Here is a 24,613-nt window from a genome sequence, read left to right on the forward strand (position 1 = left end):
AAGAAACAGAAAGCGTATGTAAATTCCTACAAATGTAAAGCCGGCCATATGCTTCCATGTCGTGCCGTTTGCTTCAGGGAAAAAAAGGCCAAAGTTGAAGCTGACTATAACGAGAAGGAAGCAGCTGGCCTCCACAAACAGCCCGGCGTCTCAATTTACAAAGAAACGATTAAATGGCCAGCAGTCCTCTCAAGCAGCCACTTTTGGCAGCTCTGCCTGCAACACAAGAGCATGCTGGGATACTCACAGGTGTTCGAGGGCCTCCAGGCCTGAGAACGCTCTCTTGGCCACAGACTTGATCTTGTTTCCAAACAGAGTCCTGTAGGTCACATTCAGCAGGGAATGAAAAGAGGAGGAAAACGAGAACGAGAATTAGTCTGACTGAATCCTGCCCTCTCTCCATCGATATTTACATTTAGCCTGCGCAAGGCACTCACTTCCAGAAATCCACACACGTTTATCCGGTTCCCTCCCCAGACCATCTTGGAAAGTCATTACTCAAACAGAGAACAAACACTGGCTCCATTTCCAGAGTTCTTCACAATGCAGACACGTGTGCATCTCGTCCCGTCTGCTGACAGCAGCAATGGCTTTACGGCCTGAGGCAGACGTCTGTGCCGATTTATGTGACTTTAGTTAAACGTCAGCAAAAAGAGAGGAAGATTTATTACAAGTCACATGCAGCACAGGAGAGGGGGAACACCTGCACCCCGTATCAAGAAAACGGACCACCCTAACCCTACCTCGGTTCATTCTCTCGTTCACACGCGCGCCTCCTTAGCGTGGCTTTGATCAGCCAACAGGGAAGGGCACGGCTTACCGTAAAGAGCAAAGAGAAATGCAGAATATAAAAACAAATACTGTAATAATGAACACATAAAAAATGTCTGAATTAGCGTAAGCCACCGTCAGTCAGGGTCTTCAGAAGATATTAGGCTCTGCGCTTCAAATCTAAATATTAACAGAAACATGTCATTTGCCACCCTCTGATCGAGGGCCACAAAGGGCGCAATGCCTTAGCAGGACGGGTGGGCAGCATGCATTGGTGCCACCACACGATGACACACCCCGGCAGAGAGAAGTTTCGAATCTCACAGCTCTAACATGTCAGTTCATGCAACTGAGAAAAAAAAAAAAATCACTGGGCATGTCAAGTTTAACGACGATGTGGCACAGCTACAATTTACAATACAATACAATGTATTGTTGTATCGCCCAAAATCACACAAGCAGTGCCGCAATGGGCTTTAACAGGCCCTGCCTCTTGACAGCCCCCCAGCCTTGACTCTCTATGGTGGCAAGAAAAAGCTTGTTGGGAAAAAATGGAAGAAACCTCCGGAAAGGCAGTCAAAGAGAGAGCCCTTACCAGGTAGGGTGGGCGTGCAGTGGGTGTTACAAAAAGGGGGTGAACACAACACAAGTACTCCTCAATACAGTATCAAAATACACATTTTAGAAGTACAGTACAGAGTAGAATTTTCACAGATTTGGATTTGTTTAGAGTCCTGGAGACCTTGGCCATCAAGCTGGCCATTCCACAGCTGAAACAGCGCTAATCCGATGACAGGACCCCTCTTTCCCACAATTCCTGCAATCCTCCATCAGGGATGACTTTACCTTAGGCAGCCAAAACAACTTGGCAGGTGGGCCGTGGCACCGAGTGTTGTGCTCGCACCTTTTTCTGACCTCCAAAAGTGGACTGCAGTCTTTTCCCTCGGCCCCCAATTCTGTCATGGCACGCTAAACATCTCTTCTGCTCGTGAGGTCCTAAATACTCTTGATGTTCCTTATTCCTCATTGCTGCACTACACAAGTGGTGCTTCTGAATGAGGGGCAGCACGGTGGCGCAGTGGGTAGCACTGCTGCCTCGCAGCTAGGAGACCCGGGTTCACTTGGAGTTTGCTTGTCCTCCCCGTGTCTGCGTGGGTTTCCTCCCACAGTCCAATGACATGCAGGTTAGGTGCACTGACGATCCTGAATTGTGCTTGGTGTGTGTGTGTGTGTGTATGCCCTGTGGTGGGCTGGCGCCCTGCCTGGGGTTTCTTTCCTGCCTTGCGCCCTGTGTTGGCTGGGATTGGCTCTGGCAGACCACCCCTGTGACCCTGTAGTTAGGATATAGAGGTTGGATAATAGATGGATGGCTGCTTCTGAATGTTTGTCAGCTCTCATGTATACCAAACCTGTTGGAGTGAGTCCACGGGAGGGCACTGCCGACTGCCCCCAACTCACTAACATTAAGTAAATGAATGCGACACGGCCTTAACATAGCTGGCTAAGGCAAAGACAGACAAGGTTGCTTTAGGCTTCCAGTGGTGCCCAACAGCATGCTATGGTGGAATAAACCATTAGCTAAAGAGGGCACTGGTGCCGAGGCGCTTTAAACTTACGGCCAAGGACCACAGGAAATCAAAAGTTAAAAATGTTGTAGAAATTGCCATCTCCAGTCACAGTAATAAATCTTTTATTCTTCTTCTTCTAATTACTACTTCACAGGGCCTCATGTGTATTCTGACTCTCAGAGCTGCACCGATGAAAACAAATCTAAACACACTAAAGATAGTTCTGTATGGCATGACCGTGTTGTTCAGATGGACCTCCAGGTATGTATAAATCTGCAGCACCTCCGCCTCCTCCTCCACAATATGGCGACTAGTCCGTGACAGGCCAGATATCCTCCTCCACCACATCTTGTTCTGCATCACGTCATTCCCCTTGTATTGTCTACACATGTCAGCATTAGCAACGACCATGAAAACTTTACAGTGATTTAGGTGGGTCCTACAATTGATGGACAAAGAACTAAAGCAGCAATGTGTTGGCATTAAGTGCCACACTGTTAATTCACTGGGCACACAGGATGACCCCAAAGAGAATCAATTCAAGTCCACACCAGCTTCAAATGCGAGGCAGCACACAATTACAAACCTCAGCCTCTTCTTCTAATTTGACTTTAGAGTTTCCTACCGATGGCCCGTTCCTGCCATTGGATTTGTTAAGAGGATGAAAACTGAACTGCGGTGTCAGAAAACTAACAATCCCAACTAGAGACAGTGACTGGTGTGGACAGCTCCAGCGTGCCTGTGAAATACGTCGTCACTTCAGGGAAACGTCAAACGCCGGACTCAGCAGGACGACGGGCACTCGACCACAGCTGGAGAGCAGCCAATTTCACAGTAACGTTCTGCAGAGCACATTTAGAAAGAAACAAACGACCGTCCCGTCTCACACAAACTCACTCACTGGGCGCACATCCCTCCCCAGACACTTACTCGCAGGGTCACCTTGCACAGACTGTTGTTTCTTTTAATAGCACTGAACTTTGGTGGGTTTTTTTTTTATTTGTAACTTCTAATCAATCCCACAATGATAAATGCCCTAAATATATATAATATCATGTTCTTTAACTAGAATTAAAACTAGCAAATGAGACCAGCATCCATCTTCACAGGAGCAGCTGGTTAACAGCATCTGAACAAAAGCCCAGGAATGCAGTGGGAAACGTACCTGGGCGAAGATGTTACAATGGCGAAGAACAGTTCATCGTTGGCCACCAGTGCCAGGCCCCCTGGAACGTGAAAGGCCTCATCCAGGTATGGAGAGGAGCCAACGTAGTGAGGCAAAAATGAAGACTCCAAATAGACGTGAAAAGGCCAGAGACGGGGAGACGTCTGGATGATGGCCACTCTGGTGGGGACGAGCCATTACAGTCAAAGGGGTCTTTAATCAGGTGACCAAACTCTTCACACTTCAAAGTGATGCCAGACTTTGTAAATAAAATCATATAAAGCGCTAGAAAGATTGAAAAGAACGCGCCATTTATCCAACATCACCTACTTTCTCCAAAACGACATCAGGCTGAGTTTTAAAAGTCCTTCTAGTCCTACTTGGTAATTTGAACAAACTGACGTAATTTATAGATATTAGCGAGTGGAATTCCACCATTGACATGATGCCACGCAGCTCTGGCCTTATGATTGACTGTAACTCTAATAAATCAAGTCCTTTTTGGGCAGAAATTCTGTACGTGCTCATCTATCAGACAGACTCTGATTTAGCGCCATTATAAAGTGTCTTACAGAGGCGTTAAGAATAATAATGGATGAGACTAGGCAACCCAGAGGTGAGCTTACGGTGATTTCCTACACTTCACTGTTAGCACGCTGAGCCGAAGAACTCGAATGCCCTCTCCATAACTCAATGGGAAAACCATTTATTGTGAACAACTGGAAAAAACAAATCTCATCTTCTTTGAGTGGAGCTGTGCAGAGCGTTTTGAGAATTTGGCAAGAACTTGTTACTCAGTAATACGTCTGCTGGGCTCCTGCCAACATCTATTTAACTCCGATTGTTTTAATTAATGTGACAGGCATCCGTCCCTCTACTCGATTGGCTCTCTCACTTGTGGTGGGGCTTCAAACGAATTCATCTCCACTCTTTGTACGAGTTACTGGCTTGACGGCAGTTCTGATTGGACGGACTCTTTTACGTTTTGCTTATAGCAGCAGAAGCTTGACTGTTGGATAACGACTCTTCTATTCTTATACAGACTCTGGAAATTCTGTAGAAGCAACTTTATTAAAAAAAAAAAAAAGGATGATGTGAACATAACTCCAGAAGACAACGTGGGGATTCCTAACGAAACACATGCAATTTTAGAACAAAAACTGGCTTGCTAAAATGAACAGATAATTATGGTTGCCACTGAGAGGACTGTGTACATGGAAATCCACCAGCAGTAACGGCAGTAATCGTGTAATGGAACAGTCAGACTACAGAGTTACCAGAAGACATACCACACCACGATTACCTCAGTACAACGTCACAGTTTAGGGCTATAAAGAGAGTGTGCCGCATGACTGGGTACAAATGTTTGATGGCGTGGATATTAAAGCCACATTGTCCCCATGTGAGTGGAAATGCAGACGTGATGGACGGTCACATCACCCAGGGTTGCTTCCTGCCTGCCTTCCCCCCAAAGGCTGCAGACACCCCTGTGATGCTCGACTGAGTTAAGTTGGCTTGAGAACAGCCTTGCCTGTCTGCATGAATAACAAAGAGAATACAAAGTTTAAGAACGCCGTCTCACCGAATGTGCAAGTTAAACACTAAGACTCGACTCCCATGTTTAGTAGACAATTCTACAAAGCTTCATTTTTTTTTGCATCTTTTGATTGCTCAATGGTATGTGAATCGTATTTCAAAGTCTGCATTCCCTGGACTTGCAAACTCTTCAAAAATTGATGTGTAAAAGTAGAGAACGTGATCTCTCCTTCATTAAACAAGCTTCTAATATACTGTAGGTGCAAGGAAGAAAGAGGAAAATAAAAAACACACAGATACGGGATAAACGGAATATCCTGCAACTCCAAGTTAAAAGCGTACACCTCTTGGCTCCATTAATTAAAGCCTTCATTACAAGGCAGACGCAAGCACTGCAGCACCAACACAACCACTCTTGGATCAGACATCTTGGACTGATTAGGAGCGCACACACAACTCAAACTCTGAAGTCCTGTGGGCTCTCAGCATTCCCATTTAGAAAGTGTGGGCTGACCAGCTACCATTAGGCCAACTGGGGGCAATTGTCAGTGTGAAGTATGCAAATAAAAAAGGGGGAGTGTGTGGCATATTGGTTACTTTGTTTATTCACCAATAACATTCTCTTCACTGTTGCAGTTACTTAGCACCAAGTTCTTTATAAGTATCTTCCTAAAATTACAATCAATTAAAAAGGCGGCACAGTGGTACAGAGGTACGCGGTAAGGGGACCAGGGTTCACATCCCGGCTTCTCCCCATGTCTGTGTGGGTTTCCTCCAGGTGCTCCGGCTTCCTTACACTGCCCAAAGACATGCAGACTTGGGAAATGGGTGACCCTAAATTGGCACCTGTGTGTGTGTGTGTGTGTGTGTGTGTGTTCGCCCTGTGATGAACTGGCGCACTTGTCCAGGGTTTGTTCCTGCCTTGCACCCTATGCTAGCTGGGATAGGCTACAGCAGTCCCCTGTGACCCTGTTATGGACTAAGCGGGTTAGAAAATGACTGACTAACTATAATAAGTAAAGTTCAACCGAAATAATGGAAAAAGTGGAAAAATTACCAACAGTTTTTCTGTGCCTGCTGTGATTAAAAAGCTAAAAGACTTCACAGTGCCCTTGACGGGCCACACAGTGTTCTATGGGCTTCAAAGAGGTTTGTGTTATTCTGACTTCCTTTATTATCTTTATGCTCTTTTCTGTATGTTTTTAAGTTATATGATCATCAAGTCAGCATCTTGAAAATATGTTACTTAGCATGGAAATGTGCACAGTGACTAAAGGTGGAAATATTGTGAAGAATGCAACATAATTATGGAGAGGACCTACCATAACCTCCCGGCCTCACCTCCGTTAAACAAAGACAATGCAGTTGTACCTAAGAAGTTGCACACACAGCAGGGTGAGTGACCTGCACATGGAGTGTGTCATTTAATGTGCTGTGACAGTGACATGGCAGTCAGCACAACCCACTTGTACTCTGCGGCCCACTTCAGTTTACTTCCCTCAGGCAAGAGGAGTCTTCAGGAGTCCACCTTTCTTAAGTAAAGTTCTGTAGAAGGCAGCCATTATGCAGTTAAATGACCACCTCAATAAACCTGCTATTCTTGATAAGTTTCAGGCAGGTTTTAGAACAAATAACAACAACAACAACATTTATTTATATAGCACATTTTCATACAAACAGTAGCTCAAAGTGCTTTACATATTAAAGAATAGAAAAATGAAAGACATAATTATAAAAAAATAAATCAACATTAACATCGAGTAAGAGTAAGGTTCAATGGCCAGGGGGGACAGAAAAACAAAAACTCAGACGGCTGGAGAAAAAATAAAATCTGTAGGGATTCCAGACCATGATACCGCCCAGTCCCCTCTGGGCATTCTACCTATCATAAATGAAACAGTCCTCTTTGGATTTAGGGTTCTCACGGAAGGGCTTGATGATGATGATGGTCACGTAGACTTCTTCCTTTTAATCCGTCCATCATTGTTGTCAATCACAGCTCAGAAACTGCACTCGTTAAAGTAGTAAATGATTTGCGGGTGAATGCAGACAGAGGTCGTCTATCTGTTCTCATCCTCTTAGATCTGAGTGCTGCATTTGACACCACTGATCACAACATTCTTAGAAATCGCCTTAGTCAATGGGTGGGCCTCTCTGGCAGGGTCTTAAATTGGTTTGAATCCTACCTGGCTGGTAGAAAAATCTTTGTGAGTTGTGGTAATCAAATCTCAAAGACACATGATATCCGATATGGTGGTCCACAAGGCTCTATCCTGGTCCGCTGTTCTTCTCAATCTACATGCTTCCGTTAGATCAGATTATCTCAGGGCACAACGTGAGCTACCACAGCTATGCTGATGACACACAGCTGTACTTATCAATAGCACCTGATGACCCCGACTCTCTCGATTCACTAACACAATGTCTGACTTGTATCTCAGAATGGGTGAATAGTAATTTTCTCAAGTTAAATAAAGAGAAAACTGAAATCTTAGTGATTGGCAATAATGGATACAATGAGGCTATTAGAAATAAACTGGATACATTAGGATTAAAAGTCAAGACGGAGGTAAAAAGCTTAGGGGTGATTGTTGACTGTAATCTGAATTTTAAATCGCACATTCATCAGATCACTAGGACAGCATTTTTTCACTTAAGAAACATAACTAAAGTTAGACCTCTTATATCACTGAAAGATGCTGAGAAATTAATTCACGCTTTTGTTTTCAGCAGACTAGATTACGTTAACGCACTCCTCTCAGGACCACCAAAAAAAGACATAAAACACTTGCAATGAGTGCAGAATGCAGCTGCTAGAATCCTGACTAGGAAAAGAAAATCCGAACACATTTCTCCAGTTTTGATGTCACTACACTGGTCACCTGTGTCATTCAGGATTGACTTTAAAATACTGCTTATGGTTTATAAAGCCTTAAATAATCTGCGCCATCTTATATATCGGAATGCCTGACACGTTATATTCCAAATCGTAACCTCAGATCTTCAAATGAGTGTCTCCTTAGAATTTCAAGAACAAAACTTAAAAGAAGTGGTGAGGCGGGCAGGCGGCCTTCTGCTGTTATGCACCTAAAATCTGGAATAGCCTGCCGATAGGAATTCACCAGGCTGATACAGTAGAGCACTTTAAAACACTGCTGAGAACACATTACTGTAACATGGCCTTCTCATAACTTCACTTTAACTTAATCCTGATACTCTGTATGTTCAATTCTTCATAATAACTATTCATGGTGGCTCTAAAATCCATACTGACCCCAACTCTCTCTTCTGTTTCTTTTTCCTGCGCCACCTCCACCTACTCAAAGCATCCTGATGCTCCAACATTGATGGACTGAAAGCCAGAAGTCTACGTGACCATCATCATCATCAAGTCCTTCTGTGAGAACCCTAACTACAAAGAGGACTGTTTGACTTATGTGAGGTAGAATGTCCAGAGGGGACTGGTCAGGTGGTCTCGTCGTCTGGAATCCCCGCAGATTTTATTTTTTTCTCCAGCCGTCTGGAGTTTTTTTTTTGGTTTTTCTGTCCAACCTGGCCATTGGACCTTACTCTTATTCGATGTTAATTAATGCTGACTTATTTTTCTTATTGTGTCTTTTATTTTTCTATTCTTCATTTTGTAAAGCACTTTGAACTACTTTTTTGTATGAAAATGTGATATAGAAATACATGTTGTTGTTGTTGTTGTTCAGGAGTCTGACACAACAGCCAAAGTCACTACACTAAAGAAGTTCTATTTTATATCCCCATTTCAGATACAATCCTGTGGTTATCATCCCTTAGCCGAGTATTAATAATCACGCGCTGTCATCACTAATGTCAAGTTGATAGATGTGTGAAAAGGAATAAAGGAAAGATTTCAAAACCGGCTGCTACACCAAAATGACCAAACTATGGCTGTCTGTTTCTAAACAGGTGTAAGCTGCATTAGGCCTCCTAGGCACATCAGATCCACTATGGGATGAGCAACAAATCTACTGAGAAAGTTCCGCGAGGAAACAGCACTGAGTAAGGGCAAATAAATCTCCACACAACTCTCAACCGACTGTTGTTAGTTACGGACGTGTCAGATTCCTCAATTCATTTTCATTTAAAAGCACAACAATGGCTGCGTCTTAAAACACCACAATACTCACAGCTTGCTCAAGAGCTCCAAGCCTGTAAAAGCTCCATTGGTATCTTCTATTGTTCCAGAAATTTCATTATGGTCCAGCTCCCTGCCGAGAAAAAGAAAGGCTGAGTCACCAAGGACGCTCCCATTTCTAGATGGATCTTGTGAACTTGATTCTTCTGGGGCCGATTTTGGAAGATTTACAATAGAGCATACAGCTCCTTTCCGTCACCTGCTTCCAAGACAGGATGCAAAATAAATAAAATGCTCTTCATGTTCAAGTTTAAAATATCACCAGCCAAGGGGTTTCAGTACTTAACACTAATGATACTGGAACTGGAAGTCCAGATCCAAAGAGGAATTGGGCGAAAAGCAACAGAAGCTGGTTTTGTGCCACTGGACACCAAATACAGACTGTGCAGCTGCACACGCTTCTAAACTATCACAAGAGTCTTATAGGTACTCACAGTGTGTGGATATTGTGTTATTTACTAACTATACTGTATATATATATATATATATATATATATATATATAAATTAAATAAACAGAATACAAACGCACACACTTTTCACAAAGTCTGTTTTCATGTCCATATAAATTAATGCAACATCTACAAAGCACTTTATGTGCAACATCAATATATGGCCACCCTGACAGAGATGACGTACTCCATTTCAAATCACTCTGCACAGGCGGCTATCGACACGCTTCACATTCTCAGGATCTTCCAACTCTGGAGTGACACTAAACGTAGAATTCAGTCAGAAAAGTACCGCAGCCTTTAATGGTGACACACAATAGATTTTAGATTCTGAATTCATAATGACAGAAACCCAGAAATATTCAGTTAAGAGACTGAATTCTTACCTCTGTCCATTTCAAAATGTTCAAATAAAGAGAACTGCCACATTTCCCTGCTCACAGCATCTCCATTAAGGATGGCTTTTTATGTTATAATCAGCAAGGAAGTGAATACAAGAGGAAACGACTTGGCCTGCTTTAGCCAGCTTATTTAAACGTTTAACACATTTTTGTAATCAGTGCTGACACTGTAGTGAAAGAAAGTAAAAGACAGAAAGAAAACAAAAGCGCCTGCTTTGTGCCGTGTTATCTTTTCTATGCCCTGTGGAAATAAAAAAAGAAAATCATCCAGCTCTACAAAACTCCTTTGATATGTCTAAAGGTCTCTTTCAGACTCTCTGCATTCGCTTCCCTCCTCTCCCATGCCGTGTTGCCAAATTCTCATTCTTTCTGTCTGGCTGAGCCTGAATGCCTGCGGCCCTGTTAATCAGTGCAGCATGAGGCCCCAAGACCTGACCTCTCTTTCAATAGCTCTGCGTTTCACCAGTTTCACACCCACTGAAGGCTCGTCAATCTCAAACAACAATGGGCGCCAATTAAAGCTGCCCGGCTCTCTACCACCAGGTGCAGGCCCGAAAACGTTCCTTTATTATTAGATTAGACACTGCCATGAAAGGGGAAGCAGGAAGAGGCCTTGGTGAGAATGCTCAAGTCCCCAACACGTCGCACAAACGCACAGAGGACACATCTCACCCAACGACTCCCCTCCACCTCCCGCCTCTCAAGGAAAAAACTTCATCCGGAAGGCAAAGACTTGAAAGAGCCCCATACAAGCCGCTCGAGTGTATGTAAAACTAGTGGCAGGGAGGAGAGGGCACATCCAACAGCGTTTCCAAGGACTCGGTCTGCGATTTGTGAAAGCCAACACATGGTGCACATTCTCGGATTTAGTTAACTGAATAAAAAATGAAACAAAACTATCTTCATCTGTGCTAAACAATAGCAGTTGTTTATACAGCACTTGTCTGTTGTAAATACCATCAAAGCAGTTTCAAATAGAGACACATTGTCCAACTGCTTACAAGTACAGTACACAAGTTGGGTGACATGTTCAAGGTGACCTAGTGGGTCAGAGGCAGCTCAGCGCTTCGACGTCTCTCTTTTTAGCCACTCCAGTTAGACCGACTACAGTCGTAATACAAATATCTGTCAAGTTTCACTTCGGCTTTGAAAAGGGTGGCCAGAGCGGTCCAAGCCATATTGCTGGACAGACCCAAGCTCATATATAAACATACAAATGTTTGGATATTTTAATGTGTGCAGTGTAGTTGATATATTTTATATACACAAATCTGTGACTAGTATTGTAAATATTAATACTGAGGAAGAAAAAATCTGAAAGCTAGACAACGATCTCATGGTGCACTGGCTTCCCATCAGTCAGAGAGTGGATTTTAAATTGTGTCCACATGATACCACCACCCCACCATACCTGGAAATGTGGCTCCATATGTCAGCATCCCACCCACCCACAGTCTCGGTTCCTGCAGTTCTCCCACCTTCAGCTGCTCCAGACTGCACTCTGTGGTGGCCTGGGCCTTTACTCGGTGGCTCCACGGTGGTCTTCAGTCAGCCACATTGCTCATTATTTTTAAATATGGTCTGGAAAGGCTTTTACGTGATGTGGCTCAGTACACTACACCACTTTGGGGGTTTGGGGTCTTTTTTCCTTGCAATCAGTAATTTTTCACTTTTAAAACACATTTTATGAAAATCACGATAAATGTAAAGAGGAGAAAGGAAGAGCACGGCTTTTGACCAAATCTATGCTATAGTTAAAGTTTTTGGATGAGGAGTTGTTTTGGTACCAATATTTTTATGCACTTTTGACATTCAAAACAACATCTACAAACCCCTCAAGGCTTAAAAGGCATACCATGAATTTGGTACAGGTTGGCATCACCTTCTATTACAATGCAAAGACATCTTAGCATTACAATGACAGACATTAGCTATAAATAATACACCCTTCTGCTAAAGAAAACTTTCAAATAATGTTTAAAAAAAAAAAAAAAAGTGGAACAGTTCAAGTGCAGAACAACCACCATGATGAGAAGAGGCCATTCAGCCCAACAAGCTCGCCAACCCTATTCACCTGAAGGTCCCAAAAGTCCTGCTATCCACCATACTACTCTGGTTCTTCCCATGAAGAACTTTAACATTTGTGCAAAATCTGCCCTTAGAAGAGTGTTGAACTGTATTACCAGTGTTCTCGATGCAGGATTTATTTTAAAGTAACAGCCTGGATCCACTGTACTAAATCCCTTTGTAACTTTAAACACTTCAGTTATGTCCTCTCCTAAACTCCACTTGCTTAAACTGAAAATCTTCAGCTCCTTCAGTCTCTCCTTGTAGCTCATGCATCTTATCCTAAGCCAACAGTAGTTAATTGAGAAGCACAATAAGACAGGCAATAAATGCTAACAAACAAAAGATGACAAATTAGAATCTAACTGGTGTGCTGCAGTCTAACATGTGTGACACAGAAATACAAACCATACAGAAAAAATGACTGGGGGAATTGGGAACACATTTAAAAGACTATACAGTCATAAGCGGAAAAAGCAAAAAATGTGTCAATCAGCAAGTCAGCAGTGCGTCCATGCAGCACTTGACATCTGCTATCCACATTAAAGTGTTGTTGTTTGTCTACAGAATGACCAGCTGACCCCAGACAGTTGGAATGTGGACTTAAGACAACCTTATATAGGCACGCACACCAACACACACGCACACCCACCAACACACACGCGCACGCACACCCACCAACACACACACCCACCAACACACACACGCACCCACCAGCACGCACAAACGCACACACACACACAAACGCACACACACACACTTTTTTTTGGTAATTCTGCTAAACAGAAATGTTGTGCTTCCATCGCTAGTATCATGATGTAAATTACGCTGATGTCCACAACCTGAGAAAAAACTAAATCAAAAAAAGTATTTGGAAGTGTCTATTTTTAGATTCTCGGTTTTAATGCAATAAAACACCATACTATAAAAAGGAAACTTGAATTAGTGAGGAACATTATTAATGACTGTAGTTCTACAAAAACTGAAGACGTTTTTCAAACTATGTCTTAATTACCTTATCTTTAAAGTAAATCAATATAAAATAATGGATTGAAGGGGCAGCCAGATACTAGGGAACAATCAAGTTTTAATGGTGGCAACAGAATCCCAAATATTTGCTTTGAAAGAAACTATGGCTGCTCTCATTATGGTTGCAGAAGAGGACCAGTAATCCTGTATATTCTGGAAGCTTGACCTCCTGACAGAACTACTTCTTCTACTGAGAAGAAATGACCGTTTTGGCAAATCTCTAACATTACCTAGCACCTCTGTCACCCATACTCTTGGGACTCGTATGGCAAAAAGGATTCTTTTCTGTCCATAAATCAAGTAATTGTACCAAAACATTGACGATGTCTGAAGCCTCTGATCAGGATTGGATTCTGTAAATCCAATTTGAACCAAAAAATGCTGGAGGACCCAAGTGTTCCATTAAATGAAAAATGTCAAGGCATTGATTAAAAGAAAGAAATGTCTCGCTTTAGCATGGCCAAGTTATCTCAAACCCACTGAAAATGTTGTGATGAGGCCTAAAGTGAGGCAACCAATAAAGATCAACTGTTTTGTTAAATTAAAGAAGACCAAGATTTCCCATAAAGTAATATGCTGAAAATGAGCAGAAACAGTTTCTTTTAGGAAAGAACTAGATTTGATTACAAAGGATTTCATCATAAAAAATGTTTCTAATATGGATTGATGGATTGGGGATTCACACACTCAAGCAGCACAGAATAATAAAGGAATACCAAACAAGTCCTTATTAATGATTATACAGTGGGATGCAAAAGTTTAGGCAACCTTGTTAATAGTCCTTATTTTCCTGTATAAATCGTTTGTTGTTACGATAAAAAAATGTCAGTTAAATCTATCATATAGGAGACACACACGGTGATATTTGAGAAGTGAAATGAAGTTTATTGGATTTACAGAAAGTGTGCAATAATTGTTCAAACAAAATCAGGCAGGTGCATACATTTGGGCACCATTGTCATTTTATTGATTCCCAAACTTTTAAAATTAATTTTCGGAACTCCAATTGGCTTGGTAAGCTCAGTGACCCCTGACCTACATACACAGGTGAATCCGAGTATTTAAGGGGGTCCATTGTAAGTTTCCCTCCTCCTTTAATTTTCTCTGAAGAGTAGCAACATGGGGTCACAAAACAACTCTCAAATGACCTGAAGACAAAGATTGTTCACCATCATGGTTTAGGGGAAGGATACAGAAAGCTGTCCCAGAGATTGAAGCTGTCTGTTTCACAGTTAGGAACATATTGAGGAAATGGAAGACCACAGGCTCAGTTCAAGTTAAGGCTCGAAGTGGCAGACCAAGAAAGATTTCGATAGACAGAAGCGGCGAATGGTGAGAACAGTCCGAGTCAACCCACAGAGCAGCACCAAAGACCTACAACATCATCTTGCAGCAGATCGTGTCACTGGGCATCGTTCAACCATTCAGCGCACTTTACACAAGGAGATGCTGTATGCGAGAGTGATGAAGAGGAAGCACAAACAGAGCCAGCCGCTTGAGGTCTGCTCAAGCACATTTGGACAAGCCAGCTTCATTTTGGAATAAGGTGCTGTGGACTGATGAAACTAAAATGGAGTTATTTGGGCATAACAAGGGCGTTATGCATGGAGGAAAAAGAACACAGCATTCCAAGAAAAACACCTGCTACCTACAGTAAAATATGGTGGTGGTTCCATCATGCTGTGGGGCTGTGTGGCCAGTGCAGGGACTGGGAATCTTGTCAAAGTTGAGGGACGCATGGATTCCACTCAGTATCAGCAGATTCTGGAGACCAATGTCCAGGAATCAGTGACAAAGCTGAAGCTGCGCCCACCGGGGCTGGATCTTTCAACAAGACAACAACGCGAAACACTGCTCAAAATCCACTAAGGCATTCATGCAGAGGAACAAGTACAACGTTCTGGAATGGCCATCTCAGTCCCCAGACCTGAATAGAATTGAAAATCTGTGGTGTGAGTTAAAGAGAGCTGTCCATGCTCGGAAGCCATCAAACCTGAATGAACTAGAGATGTTTTGTAAAGAGGAATGGTCCAAAATACCTTCAACCACAATCCAGACTCTCATTGGAACCTGCAGGAAGCGTTTAGAGGCTGGAATTTCTGCAAAAGGCGGATCTACTAAATATTGATTTCATTTCTTTTTTGTGGTGCCCAAATTTATGCACCTGCCTGATTTTGTTTGAACAATTATTACACACTTTCTGTAAATCCAATAAACTTCATTTCACTTCTCAAATATCACTGTGTGTGTCTCCTATATGATAGATTTAACTGACATTTTTTATCGTAACAACCAACGATTTATACAGGAAAATAATGACTATTAACAAGGTTGCCCAAACTTTTGCATCCCACTGTAACTCTTAATGAGTTCTGTGACATGGTACTGATTGTATTTCTGACTGAACAGTACTTTAAATTTTGTTTCACTGAAATGTTTCATTGTCATATAACATTTCTTTTGCCATGCTTATTAGAGGAACAAATTAAAAAAATATTTATGAATACTGTAAATATTTAGAGACCTTACCCCCAAAGAGTCATGCCATGTGCCATGTGTTATGACTGGCATGTAAAACTGTCTTTTACTGGTCACATATGCAAACTCGATGAACGCGCCGTATGTATGTATGTACCTGTTAAAACTGACAATTCTAAGGTCTTGATACAGTTCTGGAATGACAATGTAAATTACACTTACAATAAATTGCATCCTTAGAAATTGTTAACTTCCACATGTAAAGAGATAACTCTCCAATCTCCCGATTGTAAGAATCTTCTAGCAGTAAAATCACAAAAATGTGTATAAAGAGCCAATGACAAAAATGTGGCATTTTAGAAAGAATACCAAATTAAAATAAATAAATAGACTCCTGTAGCCTACCAAAATTTGAAATCACCGTCTCCAATAAAAAAACGCTACCACTGGTATTAATGATCAATAAATACCAAATAAGACCAAAAGCTTTCTTCTGCCTGACACACCTGCCTGGTAAATAAGGGACCTTTTGAAAAGTGATTAGCTACTGCTAGCTCAGGGCTATCTGAAGGTCAAAATGCCATAAAGGAGCCAATGAATGTATTTCAGAAGAGACGTAAAACAGGAGTGCAATTTCTGCTGTTTTCTTTGTGCTTATAAAGCGGACATGAGACTTCTGTTTCCATGAAATGCATTGCCTCCTACCATTCTGCACTGGCTGACAGCTTGTTTATTCACAGAAAACAGTTGCAGCCCTCAGAACTCTACCATATACTCTATAAAAGACTCAAGGCACTGGTTTTTAAAATGCTGAAGAATGGCCTGATCGGACAGCAGTGACAGGATACCAGTCATTTAGCTCAGACGTTGAGTAGGGACATTTGTGAGTTACTAATCAAAGAACATCCTGCAGCAAGTTGTGTCTGGCTGCCATGAGGCGATCATAATAAGGGGTTGGTTGGCTGCCACTGAGTTCGCTCTAACTAACCAGCATACATCCACAGAGTGACCTCATTAGTTAGGCTCATTCTAACCATTTACAGTAGTTTGCCAATCTCACTACAGGCTTACACACCGTTGATTTAAGAGCTAACTTGTTCAATTCCAACCCCGATGCTCACTTGTTTCTGTCTAGATTGCCTTTGGCCTTCTAGCACTGCAACATGGAAAATTCTGCTTAGCAAAAAAAGTTAATAAATAGATTTTTAAATTAATTTACTGTCAGAGGGGTTGTCTGCTATACACAGGCATGTTGCAGGTGTGGCGGCATGCAATACTCATCTTATGCAAACATACATTTAATTCCTACCTTGAAAATAAACACTGCTATTTCTAAAAGTTACATTGCTATTATGAGATTATGAATAATGCACATCCTTGATTACAAACGTGTTGGTGTTATAAATCCTACAATAAAATAACATACAAAAACTGTTTGTGTAGAATGACAATAAGTAGACATTTTTATGATGAATTCAAATTTGATAAATGAATTTTATTAAAAAAAAGATTTCTTGTTAACACTACCTAAACTTCTTGGCATAAAGAACATGAACTGTTGAGTTTTGCTGTCCCGTGCCCCGAGAAGATATACTCACAGTGTGCGCAAGGCTCGGAGCCCCTGGAAGGCCCCTTCAGTAATGTGGCTGATAGAATTGTGACTCAGGCGCAGAATGTGCAGAACACCAAGGCCCATCAGACTGTCATCTTCAAGCCGGGTCAAGCTGTTGTATGACAGAGTTCTAAGGAGACACATGCAAGAATGAATACCACAGCAACCTTTGGCGGTGTCAGTCACGGCCAAGAATTTCTAAGGTCTTGGCACACAGCTTGAGAGTACAACTTGCTGCACATGCCTTCTTCGCAAAATAGCAAGGCAGCAGAAGGAAAACTGGCAGCACTGGCTATGTACACTCTCCGGGCTATTGGATAATTTGTGGTTTTTCAAATTTGGCTTAAAATTGGATTGTGGGGAGAAATTATAGTTTATAGCTGCATTGTAATTTTCACTTCAGGTGGCAGATTGCAACATTCCTTTCATAATCCTTCACCAGAAGTATTCAAAAGAAAAAAAATACAAATCCAACAAACTATACTTGGACAAAGAGCAATTTGTTGAAGGAATGATCTCTCCAAGCAGCCAACATTTTCTGCCCATGCAGAAAAAATTGCAAATTTAAATTATACATCATGTGTATTATTCTGACACACTACAAAATTGTCCTAAAAAGAAGAACTTGTTCAGTTTGCTAATGAAATACTTCCAAGAATAAACCAACCCTGGAATTATATGCACAACTCAAATGAATCCCAAAACAAGGGTAATAAAATATAAGAGGAGTAGTAAAAGTCTGAAAATTAAATACATTAAAAACAGAAGCAATGACTCACAACTCGTGAAGCTTTTGGCAAAACCTCCAGCTGTCAGGATTAATGCGAGAAATTGAGTTATTGCTGAGGTGAAGGGAGAGGAGGGCCGAAAGTCCATATAAAGAGCCACCATTGACTTCGGTCAGGCAGTTGTTGTCAAGAAACCTGCAGGAAAATTGGACAAAAAAAAAAGCGTGAGAGTTGAGTTACATAAAGGCAATCACTCAACACCCACATTCCCTCCAGATGCAGGATCTGACAGTCACATGCCACTGTCTTAAAGCAAAGATGGAGAAAATACTGATAACTGAAAGCAAGAAACTCACTGGGAATGGTTAAAAAAAAAAAAAAAAATCTTAATTTTACTCCAAAGCTGCAGGCATAAAGATTTCCAATATAACTTTTTTCTTCTTTTCATTTAGAGGAAGAACAACTGAAGGTTCTGCTAAACAAGAAATGATTAGCATACGTGAACAAGAAGCTCCTTCCCCTTAATTGCTCCAAATCTGAATGACTTTAATGATTAATTTAAAAAAAGGCAACCTTTTGTGATTGGATCTGTCAGAGGAATGTGCAATAACAGAAAACACGAGACGAGACAAAAGACCATCACAGGACAGCTACGAAATTAACTTACAGTGTTTGCATCCTAGCCGGGCCCCAAAACGCTCCATCTGTAAGCTTGCTGATATTGTTTCTCTGGAGTTTCAGTGTTTCCAGGTTATCCAGCCCTTGGAACGTGAGACCCTCAATCACCCGAATTCGGTTTCTATTCAAGTCTCTAAAGCAGGACACCAACAACAGAACAGTTACCATACAAAAGACAATGCATATGTAATTAACATTCAACTCCAATGGCTGCTCCACTCGGTCATCGCTGACCCCAAAGTAAAGAACTGCTAGAAAGATAAACAAGGATGAAGAACCGAATTTATAGCCCACTCCACACACCAGGGGCACTGAATGATGATGCATGAAAATAATGGATTTTCAGTGATTTGATTCTGGAGGCTAATACAGGTTTTAAGAGCTTCAAAGATAAAAACATATATAGAATTTCAGACTTTGTGTGAGCACAGAATTAGCGCACAGTCAAATTGTCGTACACTTTGTTCACATTACTGTTAATAAAGTAGATTGATGTATATAACTTAATTGCACCTGTTATACATTCTCTTATCATTAAATTTAGAACATGTCCACTACATCAACAAGCACAATCTAAAGTTAAAACAAAAATAAGAAAAAGAAATCTACAGTATGCCCTAATTTAATGTCCACTACTAACTTCACATGAGCACATTAGTCGTATTCCATTATGTTAAACGCAACTCTGGCATAAGACCTCAAAACCCAACATTATAACTCTGCTCTCCAATTGAAGTGATTGTGAGAAGAACAAGTGAATACTAAATTACTTAAGACGAATACTGTAAGGCACTCTCAACAGTGTGAAAAAGAGGCAGCAAGATTCAATTCAATGCCAGGTTTGAGTACGAAAATGCAATATTTCAGGTCAGGTAGTTGCAGACCCCACGAGTGCTGCTGAGGCTACAGGTTTCCATTCTAACCCTTTTCTTAATTAGTTACCAGTTTGTCACGAATTGACTTATTTTTCCTTCATTTTAGTTAACTTGTTCTTTTTAAGATTCAGTCCTTTAAATGGCTTCATTTTTTCCTTAAATAGCACCCACACAGAAATGACGCGACGTGAGCCAACAGATGCCCAGCTAAGGTAGGGCCTCAAACTCGAGGCAATTTCACTCCAACCAGTTTCTTAATTTGAAGCCGATTCCTGTTGTGAATGAAACCTGTTATTGATTGCATTGTTTTGTTGCTGTCCTCATTCTGCCACAGTAGACATTTCCAAAAGAAGATCACTATCAAAATGCCGCGTGGGCCTGAGCAGATCAACATTACTGAGACTTTTGTACTTCTTTATTTCCAGATCTTGTATGATGGACACAGCTTAGCTGTACATTTGTTGACAGCTTTTGTATCTCATTGTTTGGCTGCTAATTAAGGAAAAAATGAACCGTAAAGGGGAGAGGGGTGAGAGTCTTAAATAGCAAGTTAATTAAAATTAAGGCAAAAGAGTTAATTAGCAGTAAAAACTGGTCATTAATTAAGAAAAGGGTTAGAATGAAAACCTGCAGCCACAGTAGTGCTCCAGGGGCAGAGTTGGAGACCCCTGCCATTAAATTACAAAACAAAGTCAAACTTTTTTTTAATTCATGATACCCATTTTATAATATTCACACTGTTTTTCAGAAGTTATGTTGGAGCTTGAAACATTGTGCTACATGTGCAGGATTCAAGGCAATGACCGGTGCAGTGCCACTATACACAACTCTAAGAAGATTTTCATCATTCAGAGGTGCTCACTACTACTTTAAATAAATACTCTAAAGACACTGGAAGTGTTCATACTGCATGGACTACTGCTATACCATCATACAAGCAGAACATTTAGAATTGGTCACTACTCACAATTGCATCAGTCGTGGTAACTTAAAAGCCTTGGTGGGCAGCTGGCCAATCCTGTTTCTGCCGAGCCGGAGTACCTGTAAAGTGCGCGACAAGTTGTCAAAGGCCCCAGGCTCCAGAGAGCCAATTCTGTTACTTCCCAGGTACCTAATAATAAACAAGTTTACAAGTTATTTCAATAGTGCTGTTTCATAGATTTTCATTCACTAACAATGTGTCAGACATAACCAGAATTGCCCGACCATCTGCATTCCTGTAAACTACATTTTATTTCCAAAAATTTAATTATTTAGCACTAAAGAACAAAAAAAAGCATCTTGTTGTGTGACCAAGCAGTTTTGGTGATATTAATAATAAGATTTGACATTCTAACCACAACCACATTGCCCCAGCAGCCTGACCAACTCACTTGTCCTGCCCAATATAAAAATAAAGGTTTATAAAAATCAGCATCTTGTGTTAATGGATACAGAAGGGCTTGAATTAGTTTTCATTGTGCCAGACAATTTACTGAATTCAGTTATTGAAAGAAACACTCTGCTCCTCCAAAGCCTCGCACAAGACGACAGTGACAGTTCAATCACTGTGAAGATGCCCATAGATGCCAATTCTGACGTTTGGGGTTAAAAAAAATCACCCGCAAGAAAGTAGGGTGCATGAGAAAAGGAAACTAGCAGCCTGCTCAATCATTGCTGTCTGGTCCTTTGGGATCTGTTTAAAACTATTAAAACATGTACAAAATGAAGCATATACAGAAATTAAATAGTATCAAAAGTGCAAATTATAAAGACTAAAAAAAATGAGAATGCATGGCGTAAATTAAACCCTGAAGAAAGCTTTTCCATAATTATTAAATCTCCCTTTTATCACAAACCAAGAGGAACAGGGTGAGCATCATCCTGGTTTTGAGACAATTTCTGTGTCATTTAGAAATCCTGCGTAGAAAAAAATGTTTCTTCATAAGCAGCAAAGGTTAGCATGCGGGAGTCAAGTCAAGTCAAGTTGGGGAGCATGCACTGGTACAGCACGTTACCACACCCACTACACGACGAAACAACTCAGGATCCCAGCTGGCAACCTACCAGGCAGACACTTAGAAATTTGAAAGAGAAGAGCAAAGAGTGTATGCGATTCGAAAATGAACACCTTATAAATACAGTTGTCGGAATCAGAAAATTGTCACTATAAACGTTTCACAATGACACTAGTCAGGTATCTGTTGCTGCTTCAACTGTAGGCAACCGGCAATGAAACCAAATCCAATCCTTTAATACTCTATTAATACTCAAACAATGCTTAATGGAAACTAGACTCAGATAAGAATTAAAAAAACGTACAAGTCTTTAATTTTCAGCCCATGAGGAATGCTGCCACTTCGGACCTCGGTGATTTCATTGGAGGTTAAATCCAGTGTCACCAAAGAGACATAAGGCTGAAGCTGACTTGCTTCTATGCTGCGGATCTTATTGTGGTGCCTGTGAGAGAAAACAGAAATCTTTTAGGAAAAAAACAACTGCCGTGCTGCCAGTATGAAAAAACATTACGGGCATACTCAAACCTAGCTGATCCATTTCAGGGTCACATAGGACCAGCATCTATCCTACACACACACACACACACACACACACTTCAATGAAATAATGTATGTAAATAAAAACAGACAAAAACATATCAAATGTGCTTCTTATAAAACCAAGGATGAAAGCAGCATGCCACTTGACCCAAACTCCACAGAAAGACCACCAATATCCCATCCCAATATACTAAACAGAAACATTCCCCTAAGAAAACATCTGGGTGTGTGAAATGTTCAAAATATTTATGAACTAAGTGTTTTGGACAGGTTCTTAATTTAATAATAATTTTTAATAATATTGATGGACTGAAAGCCAGAAGTCTACGTGACCATCATCATCAGGTCCTTCCATGAAAACCCTAAATACAAAGAGGACTGTTTGACTTATGTTAGGTAGATTGTCCAGAGGGGACTGGTCAGGTGGTCTCGTGGTCTGGAACCCCTACAGATTTTTTTTTTTCTCTCCAGCATTTGGAGTTTTGTTTTTTTTTTTTTGTTTTTTCTGTCCACCCTGGCCATTGGACCTTACTTATTCTATGTTAATTAATGTTGACTTATGTTTATTTTTTATTATGTCTTCTATTTTTCTATTCATTTTGTAAAGCACTTTGAGCTACATTTTTTGTATGAAAATGTGCCATATAAATAAATGTTGATTGATTGATTGATTGATTGATACACTACATCCATAATGAAATTGTGACCCCAAAAACTTAACATGTTGTGGGTCTTTTTTGTAGACCAAGAACTTTACTCAATAACAGAAATATAAAAATAATAATAATAATCTGTGAAAACTGCACTTATGCAGCAAGATGAAAGGGTAAAGGTCACACATCCCACTAAGGCCATCAAAAGAATCTTCCCCTTCACTGCAAACAAACAGCTGCTGCACATCCCACCCACACAAATGAAATCCGTCAGAATAAAGGAGACTTTCATACTCCTTGAAAGCAAAGATTCACCGGCACAGCAGCATTAATCAAATGTTTCACTCCTGGCACCGAGTTATAGAAGTGACTATGGAAGGACAAACAGGGTGAACCATCACAGCCAGAGTCCAGGAGAGGAGAGGCCAGGCGAGGCCAGGCCGGAGTGTTTCCAGAGATGAGATCAAACCGAGTGTCACACAACGCCTGCTCCACATTCCCTGACTAGCTGCTCCCTGTAATGCAAGGTAGAGTTACAGCTGCACCTCCTCCAGAACACCAATCCCAATTCTCGGCAGCGTTCAGAGGCGTGGAGATACTCAATAATATGCCTACCAGCACACAGCCGAAAGGACGGCACCCAAATGCCTAAACTCTGCGCCCCATCACAAGAGATGTGCCAGTTCTTGTGAGCTGCAATGGTAAAAGTTTTCATAATAAAAATGATGAATTCTGAAATAATCCAAAAGAAATCTGGAATATGTCATCACCGATTAGACGCCACAGTCGATTCACTGCATATTTACTCCCCCTCACCTTTTCACATTTTGTTATGTTGCAGCCTTGTACTAAAATCATTGAAATTCATTTTCCCCCCCAAACAAGCAACACTTGACAAAATGAAAAGAAGATTTTAGAAATTTCTGTAAACTGAATAAAAACAAAACCCCAAATCTCATATTGAAACAAGTGTTCGGACTCTTGTTGACAAGCCAGCTGGTGTCTCCTTGGGTTCGATTCAACAGGCTTCACATACACCTTGAATTGGGGATTTGCAGCTTAAATTCTATGCAGATCCCCTCAAGCTCAGTCACCCTGGATGGAGACGTCTATAGAGAGCCATTTTCAGGTCTCTCCAGAGAAGTTTATTTAGGTTCAAGTGCAGGCTCTGCCTGGGCCACCCAAGGACATTCAGAGTTATCCCTAAGCCTCTCCTGTGTTGTCTTTGTGCTTAGGGTCATTGTCCTGTTGGAAGGTGAACCTTTAGCCCTCTCTGGAGTCCACTGTGCTCAAAGCAGGTTTTCATACAGGGTATCTCTGTACCTTGCTCCGTTCAGCTTTCCCTTGACCCTGACTAATTGCCCAGTGCCTGCTGCTGAAAAACAACCCCACAGCACAGTGCTGCCACCACCATGCTTCTCTGTAGGAACGGCATTGCACAGGTAATGAGCGGTGCCGGGTTTCCTCCAGACATGATGTTAATCTTAGTTTCTTCAGACCACAAAAATCTTACTTCCCACCATCTGAAAGTCCTTCAGGTGCCAATTTGCAAATTCAAGGTGGACTTTCATGCTTCTTTTTCTGAGGAGAGGCTTCTACCTGGCCTGTCTGTCATCAAGTCCAGATTGGTGGACTGTTGGGTTGTCCCTGCAGAAGTTTCTCCTGTCTCCACACTGGTTCTCAAGCCCAGTCAGAATGACCATTGGGTTCTTGGTCACCTCTTTTAACAAGGCTCTTCTCTCCCTTGATTGCTCCATTTGGCCAGCTTTAGAACGGGTAGTGGTTGTTCCAAACTTCTTCTATTTAATAATCATGAAGACCACTGTGGTCTTAGGAACCTTCAACAGAGCAGGGATTTTGTTGTACCCTTCCCCAGATCTGTACCTTGACACAGTCCCG

At 41.4% G+C, this 24,613-nt stretch overlaps 1 protein-coding gene across 2 annotated transcripts in view; it reads right to left on the bottom strand.

The window, feature by feature from the left end:
* lrig1 (leucine-rich repeats and immunoglobulin-like domains 1) overlaps positions 1 to 24,613 on the bottom strand; it is an 86,664-nt gene that overhangs the window by 10,294 nt on the left and 51,757 nt on the right. For both annotated transcript variants that reach the window (XM_039772188.1, XM_039772187.1), the window contains exons 4-10: positions 21,826 to 21,963; positions 20,492 to 20,635; positions 18,639 to 18,782; positions 18,023 to 18,166; positions 17,230 to 17,373; positions 9,198 to 9,278; positions 248 to 319 (exon numbers count right to left, since the gene is read on the bottom strand). In XM_039772188.1, the coding sequence (XP_039628122.1) occupies positions 248 to 319; positions 9,198 to 9,278; positions 17,230 to 17,373; positions 18,023 to 18,166; positions 18,639 to 18,782; positions 20,492 to 20,635; positions 21,826 to 21,963 (867 nt within the window). The remainder of the gene's footprint in view (positions 1 to 247; positions 320 to 9,197; positions 9,279 to 17,229; positions 17,374 to 18,022; positions 18,167 to 18,638; positions 18,783 to 20,491; positions 20,636 to 21,825; positions 21,964 to 24,613) is intronic.

Source organism: Polypterus senegalus, chromosome 12, assembly GCF_016835505.1.
Source record: "Polypterus senegalus isolate Bchr_013 chromosome 12, ASM1683550v1, whole genome shotgun sequence".
In the NCBI taxonomy this organism is placed as follows: Eukaryota; Metazoa; Chordata; class Cladistia; order Polypteriformes; family Polypteridae; genus Polypterus; species Polypterus senegalus.